At 38.2% G+C, this 20,772-nt stretch overlaps 1 protein-coding gene across 1 annotated transcript in view; it reads left to right on the top strand.

The window, feature by feature from the left end:
* The first annotated feature begins 613 nt into the window (after positions 1-613).
* Positions 614-20,772, top strand: part of LOC125228947 (tyrosine-protein phosphatase 10D-like) — a 105,046-nt gene continuing 84,887 nt past the window's right edge. Inside the window, 3 exon segments of the mRNA XM_048133669.1 lie at positions 614-967; positions 3,044-3,293; positions 3,884-3,990. Of these exon segments, the coding sequence (XP_047989626.1) occupies positions 776-967; positions 3,044-3,293; positions 3,884-3,990 (549 nt within the window). The 5' untranslated portion in view covers positions 614-775.

Below are 20,772 nucleotides of genomic sequence, written 5' to 3'. Positions count from 1 at the left end.
ACTGTTTCTGGTAGTTTATTCCACTCGCGTACGACACGGTTTGATAGGAAGTGCTTCCTAGGATTGCTTGTGCTGGGAACGCGAGTAATTTTCAAGCTGTGGCCTCTAAGACGGTGATTCTTACTCATAACAAACAGGTCCTTAAGTTCAGGTAAGTCATAATAGTCATGTATGATCTTGAATGTTTCGATGAGGTCACCACGCTGTCTCCTTTGCTCCAGGCTTGTCAAACCAAGGCTGGCAAGCCTTTGGTTGTAGGGCTTATTACGTAATCCATAAACCATCTTGGTTGACCTGCGTTGCACCTTTTCAAGTAAAGTAATATCCTTCTGAAAGTATGGGCTCCAAATTTGGTAAGCATATTCAAGAAGAGGCCTTATGTATGTCTTATAAAGTTTTATAAACAATGAGTTATCAATTGTCTTAAATGATTTCCGTATTCTATTTACTATCTACTTCTATTCTTATCAGGTAATTCATTTTTTGAGTAAATTTGACTATTTCTACATATGTTTTGGTGATTAGTAATCGTAATAAGCATTATACAATATCGATAGTCGATATAACGATTATCATATCGATGATCGGATCGCACGCGCAGCCGATAACAACCTGTCAGGTAGACAAGGCAAGGCAGACAGCAGACAGTTTACTTCCCCGTGAAATGGCGTACGACAATAGAATCGTATTTTAGTGTTTTCGAGACGGATTTGTCGTGCGAACGGCTTCTGCGCGATGATATGACATCAGTGTGCACGTACTCAGATGAATTACAATGCTGTTATCATGTGGATGTGTCGGGTGTGAGGAAGAGAAAGTGTCGCGTGAAACGTTTGAGCCTTCAATGATGTGGATGAGGTCGTTTGCGCAAGCGACGGCGAAGCGCGGGCGGGCGCTCCCGGCGCAGGCGCGCCTGCTGCGAGCTCTTCCGCCGCCGCTGTTACTGCTGGCGCTTCTGCTCCTTGTGGTCAGTACACATATCTATCACCCATTCTAATATTTCAACATCATCTAATGCCTCCCTAAGTTTATTGTACTTGTGACTGACTTTTCATGGCCAGCTCATGTGCTTTGTATTGTTTTTCTACATTTGCTAATGTAAACAAAGTTTGAATAGACAAAACAAATTATAAACAAAAACATTTTGTTTTGTTTTTATTTTGGTTTAAACATTAGCAACAAGTAAACATGGCAACTCTTAAAACTATTACACAGTGTTTGAAATTTGAGTACTATTCTCTATTAAGTCTGTTATTATTAACAATATATTATATTATTAACAATGAAAGTGTGTATGAGATTTAAGTTAACTTATTATTGTCACCAACAATTTCTGTATATATAAATACAGGACAATGAAACACAATATTAATGTAAACCCCAAACTAGATAGATAATGTAAACATAAATAATAGGTGTAAAGTCTCTGCAGCACTTTTGTTTGGCATTAGTCATGGTCCATTGTCATGACAGACAGTGTGAAGACATGAGTGATATTATAATACCCTTGAATATGTTGTCACATTATTGTTTGAGAACTCTTAAATACTTAGTAATTTGTTTAGGAATATGTTGAAACTGGTGTATTTGACCACCAGTTAGGCCTAATCAGCCAATGGTCCAGGGGGCCGATTTTTGAGTCTCACTGCGTTCGAATTCAGAAAATTGACACTGAAAATAATAGGCAATTCACCATTTTCAACCGGTATTTTAGTGACAGTGAGACTCAAAAATTGGCCCCCTGGCTTCAAATCCCGGTTAGGGCATTTATGTTTGAACTATGGATGTTTACCATAATTACAAATATTATGATCTTAATATAGAGATCCAAGTAAATCTTGTCTTAATGGGACTGACAAAGTGGGATGTTTTACTAAACACACTCACAAATATGAAATGAACCCATAAAAATATTTTAGTGATAAAATTACAGTTAGGTTTCACCACATTCTGTTACTGACATACTGCAGACCCTGGAGAAACATGTTACAAATCAAAAACCAAAAATTTTATTCACTTACTTTTGTGTAGGAACCAGCTCTGTATCATCATCCTCCTTGCGTTATCCCGGAATTTGCCACGGCTCATGGGGTCCGCTTTGACAACTAATCCCAAGATTTGGCGTAGGCACTAGTTTTAAGAAAGCGACTGCCATCTGACCTTCCACTTCTGTATGATTAATGTAAAATAATTTGGTTAATGATAAATAATAAAAATTTTACTTTGCTGATCCGTGAATAGATAATGTGCTAGCCCAGTGGTGGGCAAGCTTATGAAGGAATTTTTAGAGGAAGGCCTGTTTTGTTGTATACCACGTCAGTGGCAAACAGGCATAAGGCCCGCCTGATGGAAAGCTGTCTCCGTAATCTATGGACGTCTGCAAGTCAAGGAGTGTCACATGCGCGTTGCCAACCCATTAGAAACTTGTACACTCCTTTCTGCTTTTTTTTTTAACCCCCGATGCAAAAACGATGGGGTGTTATAAGTTTGACGTGTCTGTCTGTCTGTCCGTCTGTCTGTCTGTTTGTTTGTCTGTGTGTGTGTCTGTCTGTGGCATCGTAGCTCCGGAACGGATGAACCGATTTCGATTTAGTTTTTTTTATTTGAAAGCTGTGTAGTCGGGAGTGTTCTTAGCCATGTTTCATGAAAATCGGTCCACTAGGTCGCGGTCGGGGGTTTTTTCAAAATTTTAATTTTGTATGTAAGCTGGTTCCTTGGTTATCACAACACTACTCAGACACACATTTACACCTAAATGAATTTTTACTACAGTACAGGCCATATCTCACACGATTGTGAAAGACCGGTGGCGAGCCGGATTTTGCAGGCTGGATCTGGCCTGTGGGCTGTACTTTGCGCACCACTGTGATAGTCAATCAGACTTGTGAACCCCATTCAAAGGTCACTACCACTAATACTACTATAACAGCCAAGCAAACCAACATTGCCAGCCTTGCCAAGCCACCACCTTATCAATTTTATTCTTTATTGTAGGTTCCATCAAATTTAAAAGTTCACCTACATAACAGTACTTTTTCTTTAGGGAGGAGCAGGATGCGCCGACCTGGTGATCGAGATCCCGGGTTCCGGCGTCGGCGCAGCCGACCCGGGCGGGGAATACCGGCTGGACTACCGGCCGCCACATGGCTCACCGGCGCCCAACTTCACCGTCCCGGCCCGGGCCTCCACCATCAACTTCCAGGGACTCCCGGGCACGAAGTACCACTTCATGCTGTATTACTCTAATGCCACGTTTGCAGACCTACTCACTTGGAATCAGACTATTATAACTGGTGGGTTTTATTTTTTGGTTTTATGTTTAGTAAGTAACTCTTCAAAGGTCTGTTAGAATTTATGACTGACGACTACACTTAAATTCATTCTGATTCCCCATCTTTTGGTCTTTGTCATATACTTTTATTTTTCATATTATTTGCTTCATCAATCATCACCTATATGGCAAAATATGGTGCCACTTTCAGTGTAGTGAAGTCAAATTTTCAATGTAAATATGGTTTATTATTTTATTTATTTCATTTCATAAACCATAATAGATGAGAGAAAATAATTCTCCCTATAATTAGTGACGCTGCAGAACACATGGTGACAAACAAGGAAACGGTTACTTGCGCGTTGCCAACCCTTTAGAAATCTGTACACTCCTTTTTTGAAGAACTCCCATACTGTTGACGCTCAGTAGGCCTAGCACATGATTGCGGCGGGAGTGTTTCGCCGCGAGATAGATGACACGTCTTCTTCGGGTAGTCTATCTCGCGGTGACATACTCGCTTCTGCAGGATAACCTCGACAGGGAACTCATGTCGCATTAAAGTGTATAAATGGTTAGTTATCTGTGTCAATAGCATCTAATTGTTTGTCGCAGCGCCGGAGCCGCCAACGAACCTGACGGTGTCGCTGTCGCGCAACAAACAGGCCACCATCGCCTGGGCGCCGCCGTCGCACGGAGAATACACCGGCTTTCGCTTCAAGGTAAGACACACATCATCATCATCCTCCTTGCGTTATCCCGGCATTTGTCACGGCTCATGGGAGCCAGGGGTCCGCTTTGACAACTAATCCCAAGACAAATCTTGGCGCCAAAGCGTAGGCCTAGTTTTTACGAAAGCGACTGCCATCTCACCTTCTAACCCAAAGGGTAAACTAGATATAAATTAGATTAGATTTCTTTATTTCATGATAAAATTTACACTATACATTGGCTACATGTCAAAATTATGTTTATCTTCTCATCATGATCGTCAAAAATTACATAATAAATTCTAAATAAAAATAATCGTGTCTCCCAATAAGGATCGTCATTTACAAAGAAAGAAATACATATGCCAAACTAAACCTTATTGGAATTAGGTAGTCCTAATAACCTAGATCTTATTGGAATTAGTCCGGTTTCCTCACGATGTTTTCCTTCACCGAAAAGCGACTGGCAAATATCAAATGACATTTCGCACATAAATTCCGACAAACTCATTGGTGCGAGCCGTTGTTCGAACCCGCGACCTCCGGAACGAAAGTCGCACGTACTTACCGCTAGGCTACCAGCGCTTTGCTTCATACTTCACAAATGGATAAAATGAAATGAAATGAAATGAAATGAAATGAAATATTTATTTTCCAAGTAGGCATATTACAATGCGCTTATGAACGTCAAATAAAACTACGCCGGCTCTAACCCTACGCCTCAGCCTCGAGAAGATTTCAGTCCCCCCTCAGTTGGAGGAGGGTATCCACTATGGGACCGGCAAGAAACTCGGCGGGCTTGAACATTACATCTTATATTTAATGCATTAAAAAAAAAAACAAGATAAGCAAAAGTATTCACGCTTGAACCACATTAACACCTTCATAACTCGGCCCTAATCGAGTGAATTCCTCGACTAGTAGCGCCATCTGGCGCGCCAGTCAAGTACTAGTGTCGCCCGGTTACCAGCGCTCGGCTGCTTTTTCCTCAGTACGCTTTTGTAACTCGGCCGAGCAACACGTTTACAAAAGCAAGTCTTAAAAAGTTCGGGAAATTTAAAACATCGAGAAGATTATGATTACTTCTAACTTCGTGATATTCCGCTCGGTGCCTTTGGCCCAGCGACGAGACGCAGTGACCTCCTGTAGGCACCGTCATAAGTACGCGGATAGATATGCCTCACTCACGTGAGACTGACATGGCGTCGTCCCGTGAGACGACAGACATCGTCCCGTGAGACGACAGACGTCGTCCTGTGAGACGACAGACGTCGTCCTGTGAGACGACAGACGTCGTCCCGTGAGACGAAAGATATCGTCCCGTTAGACGATAGAGGTTGTCCTGTGAGACGACAGACGTCGTCCTGTGAAACGACAGATGTCGTCCCGTGAGACAACAGACGTCGTCCCGTGAGACGAAAGACGTCGTCCCGTGAGACGACAGGCGTCGTCCCGTGAGACGACATGACGTCGTCCAGTGAGATGACATGGCGTAGTCCCGTGAGACGACAAGCGTCGTCCCGTTAGACGACATGGCGTCGTGCCGTGACACGACAGGCGTCGTCCAATGAGACGACATTGCATTGTCCCGCGAGACGACAGGGTTGTTCCTGTGTGGTGGCATGGAGATGATGAAGAAAATTGACAGCGATGGGACGCAGTGTAATCCTATGCACCGTCATAAAGAATATAAAGGACAAATGCTACGCTCACGTAAGACGAGACAGAGCGACGTCCCGTGAGACGACATAGGTTCGTCCCTTGAAAAGTCATAGCTTCGCCTCGTGAGGTGACAGGACACAAGAGATGTCTTGAAACGACAGATGAGGTCCCTTTAGATAACCTGGCCTATGAAAAGATAGGGCCCACGATCCAATAGGGCATCGCCTCGTGATATGACGAAGGAAATCATTCATTGTGCAGACATGATTCGTCATTAGAGACAACATGAGTAAAGTTGTGCTGTGCGAAAAAGTACACTGTCATATAAATTGACAAGCGTCGCCCCGTAAAAGATTGAACTTTGCAGCGACTTGGAATTTGGATTTCGTTGCCCTATGCGATGATTTACGACATCCTGTGAGAACCCATTGGGTTATTACATGCTATGCACTAATTCACCTTTCGTGTCATGAGACGAGCGTTATGATCACGAGGCAAAATGTTGTATTTGTACTCGAATCTCAATGAGATTATGTCGCTTTAAGATCTACTTTGCGGTAATTAGATAGATAGATAGATAAAAACTTTATTGCATAAAAATATCATGACAAAAAAAAAAAAAAAATTAAGAACTATAAGAATTAGCACAACTCTTAACTAAACATACTTTGTATAAGGTATTTCTAAACATATATACTTCGTAGAAGGTCTTTCGAATCAGAACCACAGCGTACGTGTTAACCTGAGACATACACAATTACACAGTTTAGTCATTGTCTTATTAGACAAAAATCATCACGTGATGGGTTCCCATAAGTGGGGTCGTTTTAGACAGGTAAAGTGAACGACATCGGCGTCGTCTCAATTGCCTAATTAGCTAATACATAATCAGCGTGGTCACCTGACCAACAGATGAATGATTGTGAGGAATGTCCAAATTTCTCTCACTCGTGAATATCTGAACGGCCATAATGATGACGAATGTGTGATCCAATTACTGTAAAGCAACGCCGTTATTGCCAACCTAATTTGTCATGTCAACTTTTAGAATGCTCGTCATGATAGAGGTTTATTACAATATAGCAGGTTTGACGTTGTGAAAATCCACTTCCACATCTAAAAACGTGTGGGTGGAGCTTCGGTAGCAATTAACTAGCACTTTGTTGCCAGATACTAAGCGAATTAAGAAATATACATAATAGTGATGCTAAACAGAATGAAAAACCACTTTATATTACAAAGCCCTTCTTGCCCAATCAGAAAGGGAGAGGGGGCGGTGAAAATACCAATGGGACAAAGAATATCCATTAATTTATGCTACTGTTTTACGCTATTCCTAGAGTGCAGATTCTTCTAAATGAATGATTAGAGCTCTAGTCTCATCAACTCACGGGCGTCAATAATTGACGCATGGTCTTGGGTCTTGATACGGACTTTAGAAATGCAGAAGAACCACTTAGGTACTTAGCAAATGTTGACTATTAGCTACAAAATAACTTACCGCAAAGGAAAATTCTTGTACTAGGCTCATTACTCTGTGAAACCTGGATATTAGTCTGTATTTCAGCAAACTTATAGCTGTCCGGCTGAAACGTCTAGTCGGACTAATGGCGGATAATGTTCCAATATATGTTGTTCAGTATACCGAACTGACAAAAGTATCACTTCTGTAGCAATCGACCCAGTAGAGACTTCTGAACCAATTCATTTAGAAATAAAAACCTACAGCTCGGAAAGTTTTCTAAGTACGATATATACATATATGTACTACAAATTGACCTCAAACTGCCGTTAATCGACCAACGGTTAGAATACTCAATCATGCATTATTACTAACGTTAGCTAGACCAAGGTTACAGACAATCCTTGAAGAGGTTAATTACAAAGACAACAAACTCGTACCGGAAATCTGACTCCCAAATATATACGATATTTTGTGGATAGTTTGGCAGAATAACTTAAAGGATATGTTATTTAGCACAATAGAATTTTAGTATGCCTTGTTGGATTGTTACTCAGGACGGACTCTCGTCGTAAAAGGATTTGTCGGTTGTCCAGTTCGATGGCGTAATGTTACGAATCCTATGTTTCTATAAATAACTAACGAATTAGATTAAAGAGACGACCGAACAATATTCTCAAACTATTTACAGCGAAGAACTATGGCTTACATCTCTTGACCGAAGTAAATGAAGTTGGTCCTAAACTTAAACAACTACACAAAACAAAGCAAGAAACCGTGTAGGTAAATTGTATTCAAAGTGCTTATTTGTTGTATGAGTATGATATATCGAAAACACTTTAATCTCATTAAAACCAATAGGGCAATACATTTTCCGAGAGAAGCCGATTTTCACAATTTGCTAAGGCACTCTTATGGATAAAATGTTGAAAGGTAGTCACTGAATGTGGAGGCCTGTTTCTGAAATGATAAATTAAACGGAAATTGAAGGATGAATCTCTTTCGATTTTAGACCACATTTTCCTCTTACAAATAAAGAGGCGCTCGCATCCTAAAATTATCGCCCGCTACTGCGGTATTACTAACAGAAAGTTCCCGTTTATTTCATTTGACAAATGTTTTCTGAATAGGTTTCTGGGGCCTAGAGAGATTAACAGAAGTTGCATATTTACAATTAACTTTTGGAACTCCATTAGCGCGTTGTAGGATCGGTACACATTTCCGCAGTTGCTTACTAAGCGCCATTTATTAGAATTTTGCGGCGCGACTATTTGTCAGTAACAGAGGAGACGCCACAACTTATTCAAAAAACGGTCCGTAAGGCCAGAGGACGAGTCCCAGTCCCAATTGAATTTAGTGTAAGGAACTAGAAATATGATGTTTATAACATTACTGTGCATAAGACTTAATTTAGAAGACTTCGGACTCCTAATATACCTGACATACAAGAATTTGTTAGGACACTCATAAAAGGGAGCGCAGATTCTAGGCAAAATGGGTTTCTAGTGGTAACAGAAAACTTAAAAATATTGCCGTTTAAATATATATTGATGAACTATATTTATCAGAAGTAAGGTCTTGAGACCTAAATAAAAAATAAAAGCTCAGCGCTTAAGGTACGCAGTAGGTACTTATAGCTACGATATTTTGACCTATTGGTCTCGAATGACAGGCAAGTGTAAATACCATTGTCATCGTCCGTGGCGCTACATGCTACAGCCGTGCGTACGTACGACTTTTAAGAAAATCCTAATTATATGCCATACGATAAATAAATAATTGTCATCTCGATATAATTGTAGAATCAGGTATTACCTTACATAACAGTTGCATCTTGTTTATGGGAAGTCCCGCTGCATATGGATTTTGGGAAATAAGCAAGAATACAGTAAATATTAACCCGTATGTTTATGTGTATACATCAGTTTATAAAGAACGTGAGACATTTATATTATTCGCACAAAAGAGCAATATAGAATATATTGCTTTGCAATTTGGTGATAAATTACGAAAGTGCTGAAAAGAAAACTATTTACTATCTTAAGCTGATGACTGAATTTTAATTATAAATGGGTAATCGTACATCATTAACCCTTATTTGAATAGTTATCTGTCGTCTTACATTCTTATTAGAATATCGAAATGGACTAAAGAGCCATAAGTCGTAATGTTTTAGAATTACTAGCTCACGAATCGTACAATTTTCCCTTTATAAATTCGGCTAGTCAGCACATAAGTCATAAAAATGATAAGCCTAAAAATATATGCATCACATATTCATAATTATTCAAACACAAATTAAATATTTCAAATATCGAAAAAGGCATACTAGCTAGACATAGTAAAAGACTAAATAAAGTTGACGAGTACAGTGTAGAGAGGATTCCCGCATTAACATTCATGTATATTCATGGAAGTATCAAAGTCAATTTAATTAGAAATAATTGCCTTCATTTGATCTTCGCCTAAGTATGTGTGACTCATTAGATCATTGATTCGTTTCAATCGCTTGTATCCCAAAGATTTTTGCTCAGTTGACCCATTTTAATTTAATAGGAAAAATTTACATAGTTTCCGTTCTCGTAAAGACTTTGAGTAGGAGCTTACCTTTTATTATATGGATCCTTAGCTAATCATGGCCATGGTATTATCAATTCAGTCAGAAGCCGAAAATGTATTATCATCTTATTTGCAGTTTTGCTAACAGTCCAGCAGTAACGCATACATTATCGTAATGTGGGTATACATTACAAATTAACATATGATAGCGTGCAATTTCTCCCAACTCAAGCGTCCATTTCAATTGTTTTGGGCAAATGTATATTTCATATACAGAATTCATAACACATTATGCATTGGGAAATGTTGACATTTGGCAGTGGGCTATGTAAGACAATGTTTAAGCTATGTCAATATTGCTTATTACTCAGTATACTAACAATAATATGTGCATATTGAGAGATACATATAGGCGCATTACTTATGGTACAGTAATCAATTTACATGAAAAATAAAAATTTCAACATAATGTCATAATGCTCACGGCAGTGCTATGATATAATTGTGTATTATAGTTACATGATATAATTATAGTTATCTTAAGCAGAAGAAGACTAGTATCTTGGTGAATTTATAAGACAAAAAACATGTATATGATCTTGTTCTGACTAAGGACTGTTGTAAGGGAAACGTGAGACAAATTTTGCCGACGTTGATGTAACACCCATTGATGAAGGGAAGCTCTTCAGAGTTTGGGTTGCTACAGATATTTTCTGACAAAAATTTTAATGAAATAACAGGTTTTATTTCCGTAAATATTGTAATACCGATCTATTAACTACTGGCTTCCTGTCGGTTTTATGTTATATATAAATTAAGTGATTCACCACCATCATAGAGTCATAATGGATAACTGTGCTGTGCTGTCAGTTTCAACTCATAAAACCTTAGTAGCTAAATTTTGAAACATCCCTTTGCATACCTTCTTATTTCTTATTATGACATTTCTGTATAAATAAAGTATATCAGTCACAGTACGCCCTAACCAGCGCCGGCAGAGGTTTAAACACGTCTCATTAGTGGTTCAAGCGAAGGCACGGACACCTAAATAGAACCGTTTTTCCCCCGAAGGGTAAAAACGGATATTTAGGTTCCTGCCGAAGCTTGAACCACCCTTAAGGGCCTTGCCGGCTAAAGGTACTGAGGAAAAAGCAGCCGAGCGCTGGTAACCGGGCGACACTAGTACTTGACTGGCGCGCCAGATGGCGCTACTAGTCGAGGAATTCACTCGATTAGGGCCGAGTTATGAAGGTGTTAATCTCATTAGTGGTTCAAGCTTCGGCAGGAACCTAAATATCCGTTTTTTACCCTTCGGGGGAAAAACGGTTCTATTAACACAAGAAATTATACAAAGTACAAAGCTATTATGATTATTAATAAGAGATGTTAGAGATGTATAGAGTCTCTAAGTGTCAAAGTACATCTAAAAAAATTATACATGAAGAAAAAAACCGAATAACTAAAATAACTTTAGAGTTGTAAAAGACTCTTGTTGTCTTAAGCAAAGGAAAAAAAAAAAATATATGTATACTTAATCTACTTTTTTCCTTGGAGATGTATATGGTCTCCAAGAGTCAGAAAGAAAAATAAACAAACAAGGACCGAACAGAGTGCCTCAACGTAATCTCATTCAAAATTAATGTTACATAGAATAGCATAGCCCCTATTAGCTGAAACAGACCGGTCTTCACAAACAGCACCCGTTCACGAATATGGCGCGCATCTCAGCCATCGCCTCCCTCAACCTTCATTCGGGAAGGTGGCGACCCGATCAACGACGTCACCGTAAGCAAAGACTTTTTAGCGAGCATGACATGTTCAAGCTGTCCGGGCTGTATTAAATATTCCAATAATAAGTGAATACGGTATACCTAGATGTAAGACACAACATTCCGTGCTTGTATGTTACATAGTTTAAATTGACTTAATTGAAAACAAGATCTTGGGAGATGTAAAAGGTCCCCACAGTCAATTATAATTAATGGGATATAATAAAAAATAAAAATTTGGAGGTGTAAAGGTTCTCCAAGTGTCAAAAGAACTAGAAATAGAAAAAAAAATGCGTATGAAATACAAATTTCACGTCAGGAGACTGTTAAGCTAGCAATCTCCAACTAATTCTACAGAATACATAACTAGTATGTACTCAACAAGTCAATATATATATATACCAAATTATAATTATACAATAATAAGGATCAATAATTTAAACAGCCAGTAGCAACAGCGCCTTAAGCATGACACAATGTCTCCCGGGACACTGCTAGCAAAACTATGACAGATTTTGAGCCTGGATAGTCGGCCATGGTGTAGTATCTCCCAGGTAATCATCAATTTTGTAGTACCCCTTTTTGAGAAGTGCACTTTTTATGTACTTCTTGAATGAAGTAAAGGGCAGATCCCATGCCTCTAAGGGTACCTTATTATAAAATGTTACACAGTTTCCCAGGAACGATTTCTTCACTTTCTGTAGACGAAACTTGGAAACCGCTAGCTTATGTTTGTTCCGTGTATTATAACTATGAATATCTGACAGTTTCTTAAAGGACTCTATATTCTTATGAGTATACATTATCACATCTAGTATGTATTGTGAAGCTACTGTAAGGATGTCTATCTCCTTAAAGCGTTCCTTCAGTGAGTCACGTGACGCCATGTTGTAGATAGATCGTATTGCCCGTTTCTGGAGAACGAAGATGGTTTGAATATCTGCTGCTTTTCCCCAGGCCAATATGCCGTAAGACATAACACTATGAAAGTAACTGAAATAAACTAGGCGAGCTGTCTCCACATCAGTTAATTGCCTAATTCTCCTTACGGCATACGCGGCTGAGCTCAACCTTTTTGCTAGGGCAGATATATGAGGACCCCATTGCAGATTGCAATCTAAAGTAAGACCAAGAAAGAGCGTATTCTCGACAAGGTCCAGGTTTTCGCCATTCAGCGTGATGGTAGTATCTGTCTTCCTTACATTGGGTAAAGAGAATTTAACACATTTCGTCTTCTTGGCATTAAGGAGCAAGTTATTTGCTGTAAACCATTCTAGTACCTCCTTCAAAGTTTCATTCACATGGCTATAGTCACTCAGTTGCCTATCAACTTTGAAAATTAGTGAAGTATCATCAGCAAATAAGACTATCTCACATTTGTTCTTTACAAGACATGGCAAATCATTTATATACACAAGGAAAAGAAAAGGTCCCAGAATAGAACCCTGTGGTACTCCAAGCTTTACAGTTGTACCGTTAGATTCAGTACCATTTACAACCACTTTCTGGGTTCTTTCGTTTAAGTAAGATTCAACAAGCTGTAAAGCTTTAGAGGATAGATCGTAGTGCTTCAGCTTGTGTAGTAGTGTGTCGTGCTCCACACAATCGAAAGCTTTGGAGAGATCGCAGAAAATACCGATAGCATCTAACGAGAGTTCCCAGGCATCGTATATGTGCTTGATTAGCACAGAGGCAGCATCTGTCGTCGAACGACCTCGTGTAAAACCAAATTGCTGATGCTGAAGTAATCCATTCGTGTTAAAATGTCGAAGCAACTGGTTCAATATAATTTTCTCAAACACTTTGCTGAGAACGGGAAGTATGGAAATTGGTCTAAAATTTCCAAGGTCATCCTTGCTGCCTGATTTAAACAGAGGAATAACCTTACTATACTTCATCAGATTGGGAAACACACATTCCCTAACACAAGCGTTAAACACATCGGCTAGATAAGGTGCCACGACGTCAATAATTGAATACACGACTTTCACAGATATCCCCCAAATGTCCTCACTGTTTTTAACTTTTAAGGACTTGAAAGTTTTAATAATCTCTTCGGGGTCAGTAAATTGGAAATATAATTCCATGCTGCATTTCTTAACATTGTAATTGTCCAAGTAGAGACCTGCCTTAACTACAGAGGAGTTTAAATTCCGTGTAGTATCAGTGGCTATGTTGGTGAAAAAGTGTTGAAAGGCGCCAGCAACATCGTCGTCTGCAGACAATACTTGGTCTTGAACTTTTAGTGTGTAATGGCCATCACGGGGTTTCGTCTTCCCGGTTTCAGCGTTTATCATATTCCAGGTAGCTTTTATTTTATTGTCTGCCGACCTGACCTTCTTGCTTAAGAATGCAGACTTAGCCGCGGCGCAAACTTTCTTAAACACTTTTGAATACCTCCTTACATATTCAGTAAAATTTTCATCATGGTTAAAATTCCTCATTTCATACAGGTCATACAATCTCTTCCTGCTTCTGTGGATACCGACGGTGGCCCAGTCACTAAACTTTGACTTCAATTGGCCTTGCTGTACAGTCTTCGTCTTAAAAATATTCTTGTGGACGTCGTGGATGACACTCGACAGTTCCCCGTATAATGTATCAGGATCTTGCTTGCTTATACCTGTCAAGGTAGGTACCTGCGATATAATAGATTCTCTAAACTTATCCATTCGGCTAGCAGTGATAGGCCTATACGTAATCGCTTGCTGTGGTTTTACAATGTTGACTTGGAAATAAGCTTTCTGACCACAGTGATCAGAGCTGAAACAACTAAAGACATCTTTCTTTTCAACTTCACAATTACAGAATATATTATCCAAACAAGTCGCCGTACTGGCTGTAATTCTTGTGGGCTCGTGGAAAAGCGGAAACAAGTCAAAAGACTGAAAAAGATTTAAGAATCTAACTGTGTGTCCATGCGTGGGATCTAGTATATTAACATTAAAGTCCCCACAAATTATTATCTTCTTACTGCTAACAAAAAAGTGGTGAAACACACAGATATCTATGGGTATCCCTAAACATATCGACGCGGAATAGGCTCTTAGCCGACCAAAAATCGCGCGTCGTTTTCGCTGAACGCTGTCGTACGCATGTTCAAACCAACAAGCGATTTTTGGTCTGTGGAAATGTGTTGAATTTTAGTAAAAAGTCCGACTGTGTCGCTTACCATAAGAACGAGATTTGCTTGTATCTTTGTACGAATAACATTTCAAAGCGTCTTCAAGTGACAAATTGGGAAAACAACACAAATACACTTTTTATGGTGTATATTATTTAAAAGTTAGGCATTAATCGAGAAATTCTTTATCGTTTATCTTTATATTGAAATACCGCCAGCGACAAATAAGAGAACCTTAGTCCCTACGAACTAATTAGTTTTAATATTATACCCGAACCTAACTTTCCTAAATATATTAATATGAAAGGGTGCCAAAAGTACCTACCTAGTTATAAGTATAACCTACTATGGAAACAAACAAATTATTTTTAACAAATACGGCTTCCGCTGTGACGTGGTGGCCTAGGGGTTCATGGCGTTAGCCCGGATTGCTAAAGACGCCGGTTCGAATCCGGCCTTCGCCACTTGTGGTGTCCGTCATTTTTAGGGTTCCGTAGTCAACTAGGAACCCTTATAGTTTCGCCATGTCTGTCTGTCCGTCCGTCCGTCCGTCCGCGGATAATCTCAGTAACCGTTAGCACTAGAGAACTGAAATTTGGTACCAATATGTATATCAATCACGCCGACAAAGTGCAAAAATAAAAAATGGGAAAAAATGTTTTATTAGGGTACCCCCCATACATGTAAAGTGGGGGCTGATTTTTTTTTTTCATTCGAACCCCAACGTGTGATATATTGTTGGATAGGTATTTAAAAATGAATAAGGGTTTACTAAGATCGTTTTTTGATAATATTAATATTTTCGGAAATAATCGCTCCTAAAGGAAAAAAAGTGCGTCCCCCCTCTAACTTTTGAACCATATGTTCAAAAAATATGAAAAAAATCACAAAAGTAGAACTTTATAAAGACTTTCTAGGAAAATTGTTTTGAACTTGATAGGTTCAGTAGTTTTTGAGAAAAATACGGAAAACTACGGAACCCTACACTGAGCGTGGCCCGACACTCTCTTGGCCGGTTTTTCTTTAATATATGACATCTTATTTCGATTTTTACCTCAGTTATAAGTTTCAGTAAAAGGTGCAAGAGGTTTTCCCGCAAATTTCGCAGTAGTTGAGTCACTCGGCGTCACCGAAATGATCGCCATTAGCGTTGCGACACTGACCCCACTCACTGCCAGTTTCAAACCACTGGATATTACATCGTGCCGTTCATGATGACGCCCGCATTTAAAGAATGTAACCCTTAATGATTTGAAGATATGAACCAAGGCACACGACTTCGTGTATGACACGATCTATAATCAATTTCATTTAAAGTTGTGTGTTCCATTTTTTTGCGGTTTCTTGTAATGTTTCTCCTATTAGGCGATTCTAATAGGTTTGTCGATTGAATCGTCGGATAGTGACGAGAACAATAATTACAATGTCACATGCAGAGTGGCTCTATACCACGGAATCAATATATATTAATTACAGGTAACGGTAACACCAATCGCACTTGTCAATTCGTAGTCTGCGAAGAAATTGTATAATTATTGACTTCCATTCCATGTCAATAAAAAGGAATTTTCTTACTTTCGTATTTATACTATTAGTTAATGGATTACAAATTGAAGTAGATATCATACACGAAAGAAAAAATGGCAAGAACAAATAAAAAAACCGCCCAAGAGCGTGTCGGGCCACGCTCAGTGTAGGGTTCTGTAGTTTTCCGTATTTTTCTCAAAAACTGCTGAACCTATCAAGTTCAAAACAAATTTTCTAGAAAGTATTTATAAAGTTCTACTTTTGTGATTTTTTTCATATTTTTTAAACATTTGGTTCAAAAGTTAGAGGGGGGGGCGCCCTTTTTTTTCCTTTAGGAGCGATTATTTCCGAAAATATTAATATTATCAAAAAACGATCTTAGTAAACCCTTATTCATTTTTTAATACCTATCCAACAATATATCACACGTTGGAGTTGGAATGAAAAAAAAATATCAGCCCCCACTTTACATGTAGGGGGGGGGGGGGGAAACCCTAATAAAACATTTTTTTCCATTTTTTATTTTTGCACGTTGTTGGCGTGATTGATATACATAATATACATATTGGTACCAAATTTCAGCTTTCCAGTGCTTACTGAGATTATCCGCGGACGGACGGACGGACGGACAGACAGACAGACAGACATGGCGAAACTATAAGGGTTCCTAGTTGACTACGGAACCCTAAAAACATTCAATAAAATAATTTGATTTGTTCCCTAGTGGGTAATATACAAAATTTGCGATTTTTATGAGACGCGATGGTTATTTTTTAAATTATGTATTACTAAATCGACATCATAAAACTTAAAAAAACTCGTAGAGTGCCTCGGGGAGTAAATTACCAATCTTACTATACACCGGTCAAATCTTACATGAAAATCGGCTAAAAAAACAAAGTGTGATGTAAAGCTGGATTTTTAGTATGTTATTTGGAGTCCTTGGGGGAATGTAAGACTATATTTTGCAAGCAAAAAAAAAGTGTGCTAACTTCGTAATTTAAAAAAAAAAGTAAAAAAATCGGACTTTTTTTGGTTTTTATTTTTTTTATTAAAAAACTATGCGTTTTTGGTCAAAAGTTGCTTTGTAATGTTGAAAGCGCATTAAATTTCAAACAGTTTGACATCTTTTTTATCAATGTCCGTCAAATAGTTTTCGAGATATGAAGCGTCAAAAAAGGTTAATTTTTGACGCATTTATAAAATGTAGCGTTTTGCCAATATTTTTAGACAAATATCTGCAAAATACTTCATGATATGATATATATTGCAATATAACATTGTATAAAATTTATTTTGCTTTAGTTTTAGTGCAAATAAAGGTCAGTAAGACGAATAGTTACTTTGGTGAACAAAAAAAAAACTATAAATAGAGAAGCCAAGAGTCTGGTAGATTGGTTAAGGTAAAATAGTTTACGCTAAAAGTTTTAGGTTGAAAGTGCTATCTATTCGATCTTACTTTCTTTGATATCCGTTTATCTGAAAAAATTGTCTAAGCTAACTTTGCATCGATTTGACTATTACTAATGAAGAAATAAAATACAACAAAATTTTGAAGTTTAGTAAATTAGAAAAATAAAACAGAATTAGTTAGATTTTACTTTTTCCTTTTTGAGGGTCCTGGTTCTGCATCTTGATGGCACAACTCCTGTAGTGATAGAAAGTCCACTTGAGTTGTATTTGACCACCAATTGCTGTGGAATAAACTACGGGAACGGAAAGCGCCCACGCCAATTATTAAGATACTGGAGAAGTGGTATTCCCAGCAGAAGAACGTAGTAAGATGGAAGTCAACTCTGTCCACAGCCAGCGGGCTAAACTGTGGCGTGAGACAAGGAGGCAGTATGTCTCCGGCTCTCTTCAGCGTGTACATGGATGGGCTGTCGCAGGCTTTGACCAGTACCGAGGTTGGCTGCTCCATCAATGGGCAAATGATAAATCACATCGCTTATGCAGACGATATGGTCCTACTAGCACCATCTGTGGGAGCTATGCGTAAGTTACTTGCAGAATGCGAGAGATACGCCAGCCAGCATAACATGAGATACAATCCGGACAAGTCTGAATTTATGCTCATGGAGGCAGCACATATGCCCACACCTGTACCACCTCTTTTGCTTGATGGAGTTCAATTGCGGAGAGTACACGAACTCAAATATCTTGGCCACATCTTGTTGTCCAGTTTAAAAGACGGAGGACATAGAAAGGCAGAGGCGAGCCACCGCAGTAAGGGCAAAGATGTTGGCTAGAAGATTCACCAAATGTAGTGACAGCGTAAAAAGACAGCTGTTCCTCAGTTTTTGTACAAGCGACTACACCTGCGCGGCGGTGAGAGACCTGCGCGTGCAATACAACACATACTATGTACTGATATTTCGTTAAACGGAGAATACTATGATTCGGGCACGTCCACGACAACGCTCGTGAGATTGCATCGATGTTATTGACCCTCAGTGATATGCTTTAAAAACCAGTCCGTACAAGAACAATTTCGGAACAATCTGATTCAATTAATGAGGTTTTTCTACTCGTAAATATTTTTTTCCGCTAAGCGGCGATCCTGAGGTCTTTCTGACCGTAAACTTAACTTACTAAATAAATGTTGATTTGATATACGCAAATATGTGTCTAAGGCCCACTTGCACCAACCACTTAACTCAGGGTTAGTGGGCTGTCATCTGTCACATTCCATATAAAATGGTGGGTTAACCCTCGGGTTAACCCTCCATTTTCGTCGGTGCAAGTGGCCCTAAGTAATACTTGAACAGCCCCCAAATAATAATAATTCGTTCTCCGCTACGCCTCCTGTAAATATATGTAAACTATCCCATTTGGCCATTACCATCCACCGATTATTTCTGATCCAGTTATACTAGACTTATGATATAATCCTATTTTTTGAAATAACTGGCACTCTTTTGGTCTTAAATGAAAGCTAGTGAAATTTTCTACATTTTTATTTTACAATTTATGTAATAGCCTGAGTTGTTTTGCTGATATCTGTCTCAAAATATTAGCAAAACGAATATTTTCATAGAAAGGGGAAAAATGCTCTTTTTTTGACGCTTCATATCTCTAAAAATATTTGACGGAAATTGATAAAAAAGATGTCAAACTGTTTGGAATTTAATGCGCTTTCAATATTACACAGCAACTTTCGACCATAAATGCATAGTTTTTTAATAAAACGGCAAAAACCAAAAAAAGTCTGATTTTTTTTACTTTTTTTTTTAATTACGAAGTTAGCACACCATTTTTTTGCTTGCAAAATATAGTCCTACATTCCCCCAAGGACCCCAAATAACATACCAAAAATGCAGCTTTACATCAAAGTTTGTTTTTTTATATCTCTTTTTGACCAGTGTACTAGTAATATTCCCAATAATACCGAGTAAATTACCAGTCTTACTGGAAACATTTCTTTCCTATATTTTCAGTCATGTCACCAACTGCAAATATACTTCGTATAATTTTGTGGTATCTCGTGGCTTGTTGCAGATAAATGTAATATTTGGATATTTTGTCCATTAAATATAAAAACTATTTTACTACTGGGGTTACTTTGATACTTGGGGTTACATTGATAAAAACTTCGTTTTATCTTTAAACGCAAAATTCTACATGTCCCAACGCATCTGTCCATTTTTAGGGTTCCGTACCAAAAAGGTATAACAGGAACCATTATGGTGTTTTTAACGGCGTTGGCACTATCGATAGTTACTACTACCATTAGTTGCACTAACGCAGTGAAGAAGTATGGTCGTGGGCAGTGCAAATCACTTGTCAAAATGTAAGTATAGTTTATCGGTATTTATCATGTTCAAATAACTTCTAAACTAACTTAGTGGGTATTAAAGTAAAAGGTTCACAGTGAATATTAGCTTGCCAGAAATATGTTTAGGTATAATCAAAATCATTGTATTGAGTTTTGTGTTAAAATTCAAACTAGGCATTTTATTACTAATTATTTAGTTTGTGGGGTGTCTTTGATCACCTGCATGGGGTAACATTGACCATACTTACACAAAGTTGATTGTTGTGTATTATGTCAAGGTACTTATTGAGGCTGATAATTTGATCTCTTTTTGTGATAAATATTGAGACAATCTTAAATAAAGTTGATTTTTCGAAGATGGTAATTTATATTTTTGATCAAAGTAACCCCAAAATAGCATTAAACAGTTGTAACTTTTGAACCTGCGAAACGATTTTTATGTTTCCTTGAGATAAAATACTTCTGTAAGGGGTTACATTCGATTACCAAAAAATCCTAGTGTTCGTTTTTTTTCTCCGTACATTATTAGAAAGTCTTAAAAAAAATTGATGTTCCCATTTTTTTTATTAAATTTAGAAGTTAGAGAAGTTTAAACTATAAACTGATCAATGTAACCCCAGTTTACGGTACCTATCTATTGTAATACTTTAATGCAAGTCTGCATTGGGTACCCAATAACTTTGTGTTAACTATGTGTTGTTGTTGTAATGTGAAAAAAAAAACACGCCAAGTGCGAGTAGGACAGCCGCTTTTTTCTCTCTCTTTTGTACTCGGAGGTACAGTAAGAAGTGAAACTCCATTATCGGACCATTTTTCTACTATTTACAGTTTAACGAAAATTTGTTAGATGAGATTTAAGCAAAAATAAAATACTAATACCCTATTAATTTTCTACTATTTACAATACATAAACTAA

The sequence above is a fragment of the Leguminivora glycinivorella genome, chromosome 8 (genome assembly GCF_023078275.1).
Source record: "Leguminivora glycinivorella isolate SPB_JAAS2020 chromosome 8, LegGlyc_1.1, whole genome shotgun sequence".
NCBI classification, from domain to species: domain Eukaryota; kingdom Metazoa; phylum Arthropoda; class Insecta; order Lepidoptera; family Tortricidae; genus Leguminivora; species Leguminivora glycinivorella.
The sequence above is the reverse complement of the archived record's forward strand: the minus strand, read 5'-3'. Positions and strand labels throughout refer to the sequence as shown.